This window comes from Manis javanica, chromosome 10 (genome assembly GCF_040802235.1).
Source record: "Manis javanica isolate MJ-LG chromosome 10, MJ_LKY, whole genome shotgun sequence".
Lineage (NCBI taxonomy): Eukaryota > Metazoa > Chordata > Mammalia > Pholidota > Manidae > Manis > Manis javanica.
This window is the reverse complement of record NC_133165.1, coordinates 200,279-213,667: the sequence shown is the minus strand read 5'-3', so window position 1 is coordinate 213,667 and position 13,389 is coordinate 200,279. Positions and strand designations below refer to the sequence as shown.

Here is a 13,389-nt window from a genome sequence, read left to right as displayed (position 1 = left end):
GCCACCGAGTTGTGCCCAAGGGGCAGGAGGAAAGGGACGGGCACTGGCCCCCATGGAGGCCTCCAGTGCTGGGCTGGAAGGCCGTGGGGGATGGGGAGGGCGAGGCGGGTGAGAGCGCCCTGGGGCTCGAGGAGGCGGGACAGGGCTGGGGAGCTGCTCAGGACGTGAGGGTGCTCAGTGAGGAAGGCGGAGTTGCAGTGTGGGCCCCTGGGCCTTTGTAGGGAGAGGACGGAGCCCAGCAGCCTCCCCAGCCGTGCCCCTCCTAGGCCCCTCTTTTGGGAGGAGTCTGCTGCTTTGAGTTGCTTCCTCCACCTGTGGCTCCGAGGCTGCCCTGGGCACACTGCTGTGGCGTCAGGGCTACTTGTGTGCTGAAGCAGGGGACTGCCAGAAGGTGTTTCCCTGACCCTGGGGCCCCCAGCCAGGGGCAAGGCTTACCTTTCACCTCCCTGCTGCCATTGCTTCCTGAGGGGCACAAGGAGGCCTGTGGAGGACAGGGTGGTGGGGGCTGCCCGGGAGGGGCTGAGGCCTGAGTGGTTCTGCTCACCCTGCCCAGGGAACACCAGCTGGCTCATGAGCCTGGAGAACCCGCTCAGCCCCTTCTCCTCGGACATCAACAACATGCCTCTGCAGGAACTGTCCAATGCTCTCATGGCTGCAGAGCGCTTCAAGGAGCGCCGGGACACGGCCCTGTACAAGTCACTGTCGGTGCCCGCAGCCGGCTCGGCCAGGCCCCCCGCACCGCCCCGTGCCAACACAGGTGAGCCCTGCCGGACCCCATCTGGTGCGCGCCCTCCGACGGCAGTGGGGATGCGTCCGGGCTGGGGTCCCTGAGTCTTCCTGTCCGCCGCCAGCCTCAGGCATGGGAGGAGGCTCCCGGGGGAGGGACCCTGACGTTTGGGAGCCAGGCCCACTCCTGCAGAAGGGACTCCTTCTTTGATGACGTGGTACCACCCCCCCTTCACCCCATCAGCTGGTCCCACTCAGGGAGGCGTGGGCAGAGCTGTGTGAAGCCTGGGCCCTGTGCCCCGCACCCTCCTTATGGTGCCCGCTGCATGGGGCCCCAGCAGGCAGCCACTCTTTTGCTTGGGTTTGGGTTCGGATGCGCCGTGCACGCAGCCTGTGCCTGTCTGTGCTCTCTGGGGCCCCTGCCTGGCTGGGCTGGGGCCGTCCTTCAGGCCACCGCCTGGCCCTCCCTGTGGCCACAGATAGTGTTCAGAGGCCAAGGACTGTTGGTCAGGAGGAGGCCCCTCTCCTCCCCAAGTGCCGCTCACGCAGCCTGGAGAGCCAGCCGTGTGGCCGCTGCTCCCGCCGCCGCTGGCCCTCCCCTCTTTCTCTCCAGGCCCAGGCTGTGCAGGACTAGGGGTGCCTGTCCGCTGCTCCACCTGTGCACAGGCCCTCCTGCTGACTGGCCGCTCGGCTCTCCCTTGCAGTGGCCTCTTTCTCCTCCCTGTACCAGTCCAGTTGCCATGGAAAGCTGCACAGGAGCATTTCCTGGGCAGGTATTCGCGTGTCTCTTTAAGGAGAGCGGTGTTGGCCGCCGAGCACCGCTCTGCCTCGTAGATGCTGTCCTCATCGCCCCTCATCTGCTCTCCCTCCATGGTCCCGTCCGCGCCGCTCCTGGCCCTGAGGGAGCCTGGCCCCGACTCGCATGAGGACGACTGTGCACATGCGTTTGCTTTGCCGGCGGGAACCCCTCTGCCTCGCGCCCTTGGGGTTGAGCTCTGTTCCCAAGCTGGAGGGGCCCTCCCAGCCCCTTCTTCAGTCCCGAGGAGGTGACATGGGCAGCCGAACCCCATCCAGAGCCGGGGACAGCTCTTCGGGGGCCGGTCTGGCCCTGGGGCTCAGCTGAGCTGATCTTGTTCTGGTCTCGGGGTGTCTGATTGGCTTTGCAAACCCACAGATTGGGCTGTCTGCCTTTCACTGCGGGTGGGCTGAGGGCCCTGGCGAGGAGTGTTTGACCTGCGGGGATAGGGACTCACCCCCCTGTGTCCCCTGTGTGGGCAGGAGCCAGTGAGCAGAGGGCAGCGTGCAGATGGGTTCTGGCAGCAGCTAACGGACTGCGCACGTGCAGGGCTGTGCCAAGCCCGGGCTGCCTAACCCTCTGCGTGTGCCTCCGGTCCCCGACGCCGGCTCGGGAGTGCTGCTGTGGAGCGCGGCGCCCTGTCTAGCACACGCGGCTCCGGGTCTGGCTTGGACCGGGAGCGCGGGCGTCCAGTCCCCAGAGCGGGCATCCGGTCTGAGTCTGCACCCAGGGACTTCCCCGCATCCCGCTTTCCCGGGTCGGCAGGGAGGGGCTCGGGGCTCCTCCCTGGGGGCGGGTCTTGGCGCGCCGCCCCTCCTGAGCTGAGGCCCCGTCCGCCTCGGTGGCTCCGCCCTCTCCAGACCTCCGGTCCTCACCCTCCCGCCTTGCAGGTGGAGCAGAGGCGGTTTCTGTGCACACTGGAACGGGTGGGCGGGGCTTAGAGGAGCCAGACGCCGCCTCGTCCTGACTCCTGGGGGCCCTGGCCCCCCACGACCCCCCAGCGTGCCCTCCAGCCGGCCTGATGGGCGGGGCGGCTTAGAGCCCCTGTGGAGGAAAGCCGGAGGCAAGGCTCTGCTGGGGGTCCCTGGACCCTCTCGCGGGGAAAGGCTGTAACCTCAGGCCGTGTGTGCTCCCCGGGGCCGGGCCAGCACCCAGCAGCCCCGGCTGTGTCCCCGCAGACTCTGCGGTAGTCCCGGAGGAGGGAAGCCTGGGAGAGGCGGACTTGTCGGTGGAGCCCCCCGAGTTGGAGGACTTCGAGGCAGCACTAGGTGCAGACAGGCGCTGTCAGTGCACCGAGGCTTACAGCAGGGTGAGAGCAGGGGGCCTCCGGGGTGCGGGAGGAGGGCTCTGGGGAGAAGGGACGGCCTGGGCGGCTCCGCCTCCGGCTTTGCAGCCCAGCAGCCCAGCATCGATGTGCTTTCCACTCTGGCAAGGCTTTTGTTCCCCTTTTTCATCTAAAAAGTGGGTATTCTTCCAAGCCCCCTGTGCACGGGCAGTCTGGGATTTCCCAGTGGACCATCTAGGTGGGAGCAGATGCCAGCATCCTTTGGCGTGTGGGGCGCTTCGCTTTCCTGCTGTGCACGGGGCACAGGCAGGTGCTTCCCTGCTGGGTGGGACCATCAGCTTGGCCTGGCGACTGCAGCCCTGAGCTAGAGGACAGGTGGGGCCTAACTGCCTCCAGGTAAACTGCACCAGGCCCGGTGGCACTCCTTGACCCAGGTTCTCTTTCGGCTTGATTTTTTCTAGTCGTCCTCAACCTCCAGCCAGGAAGAGAAGACATTCCGCACAGAGGACCCGGCTGCCGGGGGCATCCCCGTGGGGCGCGCTGCCTGCTTGGAGGGAGCCCGGGCCCACACAGGCCTCTCCTTCCAGCCCTCGCAGCCCCTGAGCAAGTCGAGCTCTTCCCCTGAGCTGCAGACCCTGCAGGACATCCTTGGGGATCCCGGGGACAAGGCTGACACTGGCCGGCTGAGCCCCGAAGTCAAGGCCCGGTCACAGTCAGGGCTCCTAGACGGGGAAGGCTCTGCCTGGTCAGCCCCAGGCGAAGAGATCCTGGGCCGGGGCCCTGCCCAGCCTGAGGGTGCCTTGCCTTCCAGCTGCCCCCGCTCTCCCAGTGGCCTGCGGCCCCGTGGCTACACCATCTCTGATTCAGCCCCATCACGCAGGGGCAAGAGGGTGCAAAGGGACACCTTCAAGAGTAGAGCTGGGACGTCTAATACTGAGAAGGTGCCAGGCATCAACCCCAGGTGAGCCTCACCCTCCCGGGCTGGCATGCCCAGACATGCCCCGAGGGGACGTGGTGGCTGCGTGGCCCTGGACAGAGCAGACTGGGCTCCTGGCCCATGTGGCTTCTCCTCTGTGGCTGGTCAGAGGTTGTCCTTCAGCTCCGGGGCTCAGGTTCCATTTGTCTGTCAGGGTCCCGGCCAGCACGGTCCCAGCCACACACACACAGAGACACACACGCGCACAGACAGACACACAGCCACACACACGCCCCCCGTCTCCCTCTGCAGCTTTGTGTTCCTGCAGCTCTACCACTCACCCTTCTTTGGCGACGAGTCCAACAAGCCGATCCTTTTGCCCAATGAGGTGGGTGTGCCTTCTGGTCCCTACCGGGTCCCCCTGGAGCCTGGACGGAGACAGTGGGGTGCCCTGGGAGAGTGGGCAGGGCGGGGCGGCACAGGTGGCCCTGCCCTGGGCTCAGGCGGGCTCTGTTTCTGCAGTCCTTTGAGCGGTCTGTGCAGCTCCTCGACCAGATCCCGTCCTATGACACGCACAAGATCGCTGTCCTGTACGTGGGAGAAGGCCAGGTGAGGCTGCTGGGCTGGCTGGGCTGGCAGGATTTGGCCTGGGTGCAGGGGTGCGGTGGGGGGTTCTGAGCCATCCGCAGAGCCCAGTTACCATACAGCTGTGAGGGTGTCAGGCTTGTTGAGCTCCGAGCCAGTGCTGCCCTGGGGCTGGGGTCAGGGGAAAGGGGTGGGCCAGCACATGAACACAGGTGGGCCAGAGTGCTGGACTGTGGAGGGGGAGGTGGCACTGAGCAGAGGCACAGAGGACGTGAGGGAGGTGAGCGTGGGATAGGCCTGGCAGGCAGCAAGGCCACTGGGGGGCGCACACCCTGTGCTTGAGGACTGGTGCAGAGCGAGCACTGGGCAGGGGTCGGGTGGGATGGGGAGGGCCTCGCAGGCCGCTGTGCACTGCACTTCCGTTCCCAGTGAGGTGGGTGGGCCTTGGACAGGCCTCCGTGGAAGCAAAGGCTTCCATGACTCGGCCCCCGTCTCCGAGGCATCCCTCTGGCCGCGTGGGGACCGTCCCAGTGAGGGAGGAGCAGGCGGTGGGGGCTGAGGGGCCCCCCAGTGTCTGGAAGGTGGAGCTACCAGCTGGCTCACTGTGAGAGAGGAGGGAGAAGGACGGCCCAGCTGGGCCGCTCTGGCGTGAAGTGGCCTGGCACCCGGCCGGGTCCCCAGACCGCACCAGCTCGCTGCTCGGGAGCGGGGCGGGGCAGGGCAGGGGCAGGGTGTGGAGGGGGCACGGCCTGGGGGCAGGTGCCCAGTGCTCCTCTCCCACAGAGCCACAGCGAGCTGGCCATCCTGTCCAACGAGCACGGCTCCTACAGATACACGGACTTCCTGACGGGCCTGGGCAAGCTCATTGAGCTCAAGGACTGCCAGCCGGACAAGGTGTACCTGGGGGGCCTGGATGTGTGTGGCGAGGACGGCCAGTTCACCTACTGCTGGCACGACGACATCATGCAGGGTACGCATCTTCCCCTGGCATGTGTCCCCCGGCCCCACTCCTGTGGGCCTGCCCTCAGGGGGCACAGGAGTGTCCAAAGGCTGGAGTTCACCAGCCTGGGCACTGAGGCTGCGATGGGGCTGGCAGCTCTGCTTCCAGGAGCTCTGCCCTCAGGAGGAGCCAGTGCTGCGGGCCAGGCATCAGGCTGGGGCTTCTGGAGACCCAGAGATGCCCTGGCCTTAGCCCCCACCCCAGCCTGAGAGGCTCAGCTGGCCGCTCTGCCTTGCAGCTGTCTTCCACATTGCCACCCTCATGCCCACCAAGGACGTGGACAAGCAGTGCTGTGACAAGAAGCGCCACCTGGGCAATGACTTTGTGTCCATCGTCTATAACGATTCTGGCGAGGACTTCAAGCTGGGCACCATCAGGGTGAGGGCCTGGGGCTCCCTGGCTGGAGCGGTGTGTTTGGGGAAGTGCCCTCTGGTGCGTGCTGAGTGCAGGCCATGCGCTGTTGGGGGCGGCATGGTGACAGGAGCTGTGGCCTGCACCAGGGTCCCCTGCTGCCAGCAGGGACAGGCGGTGCCGAGCCCATGCCTTTCCTGTAACAAGGACGGTGCAGTGGCCCCACCACCTCCTGGAGCACGGCGGTGCTGTGGTGTGAGGGGAGCAATGGTGTGCCCTCGGGCACCCAGCCGGTGCTGCCTGTTCATGACGATGGAGCACCTTCTTCCCTGGGTCCCCTTGTGTCCGTGCACAGCAGTTGGGTGGGGGGTATGGTATCATCCCCTCTCTGGACAGGATGTTGTGGCTTGAGGGCCCTCAGGGAGGTGAGCTCAGCTGGGAGACTTGTTAACAGGGAGAAATGTGGACGGCGGCTATGAGGCCAGCAGACCCCAGGTGGCCAAGGGGCTGGGGACCAGAGTGTTTGGATTTATCCTGAACCCAGTGGCAAGGGGAAGCCTCAGAGGAGATCATGGGACGCAGACCCCAGGCTGTGGGCAGAGAACCCAGCAGAGGCTGGGGTGCCTTTGGAGTGCGAGCATGGCCGTGTGCGGGACAGCACCCTGGGAGGAAACCAGGGAGGGGTGTGGGGCTCTGCAGTGAATAGGGGCCTGGACATGCCTCCGCCGTCTGTTCTTAGTTGGCAGGGGGCAGGTGTCCACTGGGTAGCAGCATGTGGTGGGTGACTGTGACCTTAAAACTTTGGCCAGTCAGCTGTGGGGTTGGTTGGGTTTCGGGAGGTAAGGCCATAGAGGGGAGAGGTAAAGGGGAAGCATGGGTGCATGGGCGCTGGTGGTTAGCATCTGATGCCAGTGCGGCTGCTGCCCTCCTGAGCTCCATGAGGTGAACCCTGCTGCTGTCTGGGCAGGGCCAGTTCAACTTCGTCCATGTGATCATCACCCCCCTGGACTACGAGTGCAACCTGGTGTCGCTGCAGTGCAGGAAAGGTGAGGCTCAGGGCAGGCAGGGTGGCTGCGGCCTCGGCCCTGGGCCGTGTGTGAGCGCCCTGTCTCCCCCAGACATGGAGGGCCTCGTGGACACCAGTGTGGCCAAGATTGTGTCTGACTGCAACCTGCCCTTCGTGGCCCGTCAGATGGCCCTGCATGCAAATGTGAGTGGAGGGGCAGCGGGGGTGGCAGGTGAGGTGGCCCCCAGTCTCCAGGTGGAGGCTCACTGCTTGCCTGCCCCGTGCCAGATGGCCTCGCAAGTACACCACAGCCGCTCCAACCCCACCGACATCTACCCCTCCAAGTGGATCGCCAGGCTGCGTCACATCAAGCGGCTCCGTCACCGGGTAGGTGGGCAGGCTATGGGCATGCCCCACAGGGCCCCCCTGCAGCTGGCTGCTCAAGCTGTGTCCCTCCCTTGCAGATCCGGGAGGAGGCCCACTACTCGAACCCCAGCCTGCCTCTGACACAGATGCACCCCCCAGGCCATGCCAAAGCCTCTGTGCAGGCCACAGCAGAGACTGTGCCCACCTATGAGACAGGCCAGCGGAAGCGCCTCATCTCCTCTGTGGATGACTTCACTGAGTTTGTGTGAGGCTGAGTGCGGTCATGCCTGCCCCCCCTGGGGCTCCCGGATGCTGAGCCCTTGCCCGGGGTTCCAGTGGCGGCTGCCTGAGCCAGCGTGTGGCACAGGCACCAGGTGGTAGTTATTTGGGCAGAAATAAAGTGCTGTGGCCGGTGCCCTGACAGAGAAACGAGTCACAGTCAGCCAACTTTTATTTGACTTTGTCTGCTGGGGAGGGATCAAGGCTACAGCCATGTCCATGCCCATTGCCACGGTGCATCCCGCAGTGTGCTGTCAGGGCCTTGCCCCTGCAGGAGATGGCATGTGCACTTCCCGTTCACTGTCACACATTCACCTGCCCCAGCCCCGGGAGCCAGCCCCCAGGGAGGGTCTCCCCTGACCTGGGGCCTCTGCCATGCACCTAGTCCTATCCCCACCCAGACCTGACCAGCAGGCCCAACCCCACCCTGGGCAGGACAGGCCGCTTTGGTATCAAGCTGCCGTGGGGTGGTCGTGCTCTTCCAACTAACTGTCCCATCCCAGCACCTGCCCAGGCCTTAGCTGGGGCCAGGAAGCAGCTGTCCCTTCACTGGCCCCAGCCACGTGGGCAGGTTATCTGGGGAGGAGTGCTAGTTCTGCACTGACAGCGGGCACAGGGCCATTTCAGCCACTAGGCTTTTCAGCCTTTGTGAAAGGGCAATGTACAAAAATATATACATTTTAACCCCGTATAAATTATTGACGATAGACACACAGACAGCAGCTAGAGATAAGTGTGCTCAGCAAGGGGGCAGGTAAGGTAATAATTTAGGGGGGAAGGTTAACAGGGAGGAGGGTGCAGGGTCCCTCCCTGCAGCCTGGATCCTTAGCAGTGGGAGGTGTCTGCCTGCCCAGGGGGTGGGCTGGGCACAGCCTGCTGTACCTGAGGACTGGGAAATAAATTAGCATCTCAGAGGCTGGGCCCTCTGTCTGATACTGCTGCACCCTCCCTCGGGGAGCTGGGGAGAGGACCCTGGGTCCTGGCTGGCCGTTTGGCCTCTGTAAAGTGCTAAAGCCCACAGAGCGACAGGCTAGTGCTGCCCACGCCCCAGGGGACCTGCATGCGGCTGTTGCCTGGCCTGGGCCCTGAGGATGGTGGAAGGGAATACTGAGCGGTGTCTGCTCCGGTTCTGAGGGCCCAGCATGAAGCACCCCCCCAGGGTTGAGGCCTGAGCCCAGGTCTCCAGGGACTACGTGCTGCAAGGGTGGACCTTGTTCTTGGCCCGCAGGGATACGCGGCAGGGACCTGCTGACAGGCCTATGCCTCGATTGGCCTGGGCAAGATGGCTGGGCAAGGCTGGCCGGAGGCCTGGGGAGGGGCCAGCGGGAGGCGAGGCTGGAGGCCCTCTCGTCTTGTGGCCCTGCAGGTTCTGCAGCCGCTGCTCCAGCTGGTAGACGTCCTCTGTAGCCTGGTTTAGTCGGTCAAACTGGGCAAGTAGGGCCTCAAATACAGCTTGGAGGCGGGAGGGCTCAGGCTCACCCCTTGGCCCCAGCCGGCCCAGACCCACGCTCAGCCCCTCCAGCTGGCTGGAGGAGGTGGAGGGTTGTGAGGCGTCAGAGCCCCCGCTCGGTGGGGGCCCGTCCGGGGAAGACTTGGAGGCCCTGGACGAGCGGGAGGGCGGCGGCTCCATGCCTTCAAAGCGGACTTTGTGTCGGAACTGGGGGCGGCACAGGGGCTCAGTCAGTCCCGCTGCACCCTGGGCTCACCTGGGCCCAGGGCGCGTCCCTGTCCGCCCCTCCCCCCTCCCGGGCGGCACCCACCTCCTTGACTTTGCTGAAGCCCATCCACAGGCGCAGCCGGCGCAAAAGCAGTTCTACCATCTCATAGTCCTGCGGCTCCCAGGCTGGACGGTAGAGCTCGCCACGCAGTGTGTGGTGCCGCCATTGCAGAAGGCTGGCCCCCAGCCGCAGGGCGCCCCACAGCCGCAGGGCCCAGAGCCCTGTGCACAGCAGAGGGGCCAGGCGCCAGGACTCGGCAGGGCACAGGGCAGGGCCCCCAGCCCCTGGGCACAGCACCAGGAGTGCGCGGGCCACATTTTGAATGGAGTCCATGCAGGAGGAGACCAGCTGCAGGAGAAAGTGGCACGAATCAGGGGCACCCGCGGCTGGCTACCCTCCCCCGTGGCCCGTCCATCACCTACCAGAACAGCCAGTTGGGTGTAGGCCACAGCGAGCACCACCAGGCCCAGGGCCGCCCCCACCAGCTCAGGCAGGGCCCTCCACAGCGTCTTGCCCAGGACCGACCACTGGCGCACGAACCGCAGCTGCTGGGCAGCCTACGGAGGAGGGACGTCAGCCGCCGAGCGCGCCCCGCCCCGCCCCGCCCCGCCCCGCCCCGTTCTCACCTTAACCAGGAGCAGGAAGAGCAGCGAGGCGGCCAGGCCGCGGGCGGCGGCGCTCAGCTGCGCCACCTGCTCGAAGCTGGTGAAGCGGCGCGGTCGGCGGCGCACGAAGCGGGTCCACTGGCGATCGGCAACACCCAGCTGGGCGAGGCGTACAAGCGCCGCGGCCGCCGACAGCGCCACCAGCAGCCACCGTGCCCAGGTCCCAGGCCGCGCTGCGCGTGACCAGCCCTCCCTGCGCCAGACGCGCGCCTCGGCCACAGAGAAGTAGAGAGCGAAGAGCAACAGGCCCACCTGAGGGCGGGGCGGGGCGGGCAGGTGAGGGGGCGGGGCCACACGGGCGGGGGCGGGGCGAGGACAGGCGGGTAATGGGGCGCGGAGGAGGGCGCACCGAGGTGAGCAGCGGCAACGACAGGCCTGCATTGAGGCGCTGCATGGCGAATGGGCGCACGCTGAGAGCGGCCACCACGTGTCCGGCTGCGGGGAACTCGAGGCGCAGCGTGACGGCGGCGTGCAGCCCCACTGCCGGGCTGTAGCGCGTGAGCTCCACGAATACGGCGCGGCTCCTGCGCGGAGGGCAGGGTGAGGGGGCAGCCCAGGGGTGCAGGTGGGCAGCTGGTAAAGGAAGGCCGCTGGGCCTTCCAGAACGGCCCGGGGTGCAGGGAAGGCGGCAGGGGCGGGCACAGCGCCCACCTGTTATCAATCCAGTTGTGCAGCCGCAGGAAGCCCAAATGCGCGCGGCTCTCCTCCAGGCTCAGCCCCAGCTCCTGCACGTAGCCCCCGCTGTCGTACATGGCGCAGTAGCCCCAAGACCAGACGCTGCAGAGGGGGCAGTGTCAGGCCGGCCCCCGCCCCGCAGAGACCCGCAGGGCCCTGAGAGGCAAAGCCCGCTGGGGCGGGGTCTCCTCTGGAGAAGTGCCCTCTCCCCGCCTCCGGGACTCAGGCAGCCCTCTGCTCACCCCAGCAGGTCGGGCTCCGAGTAGGCCCAGGCCGCAGAGCCATTGTGGGCAGTGGTCCCCCAGCCAGTGCCGAAATTGCTGGTGCTGAAGCTGCTTGAGGCTGCTGAGCACGGGCTGGCCCCCGAGCTGGCAGCGTCTGGGCACAGTGCTGGAAGCAGAGGGGCCAGAGTGCACATGGCCAAGCCAGGAGCTCTCACGGCTTAGCGCCCGGGCTGAGTGCCACGTGACCTCAACCATCCCTCCCAGCAGCCCAGAAAGTTGGTGTCACTGTGTCACTTACAGGCAAGGACACTGAGGAAGGGAGAGATAAAGGTCACACAGCCAGGAAGCTGAGCCCAGAACCCAGACAGAGGCTTTTCTCTAGAAAAGGGCCAGGGCAGGAGTGGCGCCTGCCCAGCTCACCTTCTTGCAGCCGCACCTGCCGCAGTCGTGGGGGCCCCAGCTCTGGGTCGGACTGGTTCCCATGGACGTAGGGGAGCAGCACGTGGGACATCCAGGGCCAGAACTCATCAGACCTACCCGCGCCAGGCACGGTCACATGCTCTGCCCTTAGGCTCCCGCACCCACATGGGGCCAGAGGCCCTGAGAGCACCGCTCCTGCGGCCCAGCCTGGCCTGCTGCTGCCCAAGGGGGGTGAGGCAAGACCCAGGGCCCTCAGCCTTGGCCTGCTGGCAGCTGGAGACAGGCAAGGGCAATACAGAGCCACCCTGGGCACTATAGGGTGTTTGGCAGTAAGTATTCTGGTTGCTGTCCATCGCCAGCAGAACCCACTCCAGTCCTGACAACCAAAACTGTATCAAAGCACTTCCCAATGTCCCCTGGGAGCTGGGCTGGACCAGGGCAGGATTAAGGGGGCCCCGGTGGGCCTCAGTACCACCCAGGCCCAGCAGACAGACGTGTGCATGTGTCGGGGCGGTGGGTGAGGGGGTCTGTACCGGGTGATGGCCAGGAAGGCCTGGCTGTTCAGCTCCTGTTTGATGGCACTCTGCAGACGGTAGGCGTGGCTGTGGCATGAGGTATCACCATAGTTGGCCAGCAGTGTCACCAGCAAGAAAGCCATGTATACCAGGAGGCTCTGGGGTGCAGGGATAGCACTGGGGTCAGCCAGTCCTGGCCCGGCCCACCGTGGAAGAGCAGGGCTTCTAGACTGCTGGACAGCAAACTGCCAGCTTACTGCTGGGAGAGGGCAGCACGTGCACCCTGACTGCACCCTGCCTGGGGCAGACATGTGGTCCACTGAGGACCAAGAAGCCATGGCCAGGGCCGTGCAAGGTCAGGCAGGAGCAGGCATCTGAGCCGGGTCCAAGGAAGGGCGCAGCAGGGGCTGGGAGCAGCCAGAGTCCAGGGAAATGGAGTCAGGGAAGGGGCTGCACAGCCCTGGACCACCTGCCAAAGGCCCTTCTAGGGTCAGGAAGGAATGCCTGTGAGGCATTTGAAAAAGGCTAGACCTCTAGGAACATGTGGCACTGGCACCACGGCCTGGGCTCACCCTCAGCATCCCGTGCAGCCTCTTAACCTTCTGGGCTTCCTCCTTTGCCAGGAAGAGGGCAAAGCCATGGGGAGGCCGCACACGGGGTACACGTTCGCTCACGGGAGTCACAGCCGGACTCTCCACCAGGGAGTCATCCTCATCGGGGTGCAGCCGTTTGGTCACCAGTGAGAAGTACAGGGCTTCCAGCAGGACCTGGGTGGGGGTGCCGTCAGAGGGGCCCGACAGTGCCAGCGCATGGCAGCCTGGCCCACTGAGCACCACTCACCTTGAGCGGCTCCCAGCCAAGGAATGAGGCCAGAAAGCTGGAGCTGCTTGAGAGAAGCCACAGGACACTCACACCAGAGGGGAAGCTGGCGCCGACCCACCCTGAGAGCCCCACGGACACAGCCACCAGGAACAGGCTGAGCCCATGGGCCAGGGGTGCACACCAGGCTGGCAGCAGTCGCTTCCGCAGACCCTCCACCAGCCCTGGGAAGGCAGAGACAGACAGCTGACAGGCAGCCCAGAGGCAGGGGCAGGGAGGGGCGCCCGGGGACCCGTGAACGCACCTGGCCCACAGAACTGTGCCGACAGGGGCGGCTCCCAGGTCAGGCCAGGGCTGGGCGGCCTCCCCTCCCCGTCCCCCTGCAGCAGCTGCGTCTCCGTCCTCTCCCCAGGGGCACTGGACCTGAGGTACAGGAGGGGCGGCCAGCATGCACCCGTCAGCCGCTGCCTCTGCGCACCTGTGCGGCCTCCCTGGGCCTGTGCACCTGCTCCGTCCGTGGAGGGGACATGGCCCCAGCCAGGGTGGATGTACTGCAGGGGCTCACATGGGGCGCGGGGGAGAGCTCCTAAATCAGCCTGCTCCTCAGCCTCAAAGTCCTTGGCATGTCCCCCTGCTTCCTGTGTCCACCATCCGAGAAGTCCTCACCCCACGTCCCTACCGCTCCCTGCAAACTAACTGCAGCTTGGTGTGAAACCTGCCTACGAGCAGCCTGCACGCAGGGCAGGACTCGGCAGGGAGGCCGGGGGCCGGGGGGACCTCGATGCTGTGTCGCCCTGAGTCAGACCTGCCCTGGGCTCTGGAGACCCTTGGGAGCAGCAGCTTAAGGAGAGCTGTGGGAACCCGGATCTCAGGACAGGCTTCCAGCTGGAGGTATTGGGGGTGGTCCACTTAGAACTACTGCCCTAGGATTTCCCCGTATTGTGGATTTGTTTAATCGGTGGACAGTTCCTTCATAAAGACCGCATCACATGATTATCTGTATTCTTAAAATGATTCAAGAAGATGCCCTTTTTTCATTGTGT

At 65.6% G+C, this 13,389-nt stretch overlaps 2 protein-coding genes across 24 annotated transcripts in view; one reads left to right on the top strand and one right to left on the bottom strand.

Moving 5' to 3' along the window:
• Positions 1-7,479, top strand: part of TSC2 (TSC complex subunit 2) — a 34,604-nt gene extending 27,125 nt beyond the window's left edge. For 8 of the 19 annotated variants that reach the window (XM_073214341.1, XM_073214344.1, XM_073214340.1 and 5 more), the window contains 13 exons: positions 554-757; positions 1,340-1,499; positions 2,413-2,585; positions 2,701-2,831; positions 3,269-3,768; positions 4,036-4,111; positions 4,246-4,332; positions 5,092-5,278; positions 5,547-5,686; positions 6,627-6,705; positions 6,778-6,869; positions 6,954-7,052; positions 7,130-7,479. In XM_073214341.1, the coding sequence (XP_073070442.1) occupies positions 554-757; positions 1,340-1,499; positions 2,413-2,585; positions 2,701-2,831; positions 3,269-3,768; positions 4,036-4,111; positions 4,246-4,332; positions 5,092-5,278; positions 5,547-5,686; positions 6,627-6,705; positions 6,778-6,869; positions 6,954-7,052; positions 7,130-7,300 (2,099 nt within the window). In that variant the 3' untranslated portion in view covers positions 7,301-7,479. Of the gene's footprint in view, positions 1-553; positions 758-1,339; positions 1,500-2,412; positions 2,586-2,670; positions 2,832-3,268; positions 3,769-4,035; positions 4,112-4,245; positions 4,333-5,091; positions 5,279-5,546; positions 5,687-6,626; positions 6,706-6,777; positions 6,870-6,953; positions 7,053-7,129 lie in introns of those variants that run through there. The other 11 variants (XM_037001790.2, XM_037001789.2, XM_037001785.2 and 8 more) reach the window with 5 other exon arrangements.
• PKD1 (polycystin 1, transient receptor potential channel interacting) overlaps positions 7,465-13,389 on the bottom strand; it is a 42,283-nt gene continuing 36,358 nt past the window's right edge. The window contains exons 35-46 of one of the 5 annotated variants that reach the window (XM_073214336.1): positions 12,651-12,769; positions 12,368-12,570; positions 12,100-12,294; positions 11,546-11,685; positions 11,013-11,125; positions 10,611-10,758; positions 10,345-10,470; positions 10,043-10,217; positions 9,655-9,945; positions 9,451-9,585; positions 9,071-9,376; positions 7,465-8,967 (exon numbers count right to left, since the gene is read on the bottom strand). In XM_073214336.1, coding sequence (XP_073070437.1) covers positions 8,500-8,967; positions 9,071-9,376; positions 9,451-9,585; positions 9,655-9,945; positions 10,043-10,217; positions 10,345-10,470; positions 10,611-10,758; positions 11,013-11,125; positions 11,546-11,685; positions 12,100-12,294; positions 12,368-12,570; positions 12,651-12,769 — 2,419 coding nt within the window. In that variant the 3' untranslated portion in view covers positions 7,465-8,499. Of the gene's footprint in view, positions 8,968-9,070; positions 9,377-9,450; positions 9,586-9,654; positions 9,946-10,042; positions 10,218-10,344; positions 10,471-10,610; positions 10,759-11,012; positions 11,126-11,545; positions 11,686-12,099; positions 12,295-12,367; positions 12,571-12,650; positions 12,770-13,389 lie in introns of those variants that run through there. The other 4 variants (XR_012121806.1, XR_012121805.1, XR_012121807.1 and 1 more) reach the window with 4 other exon arrangements.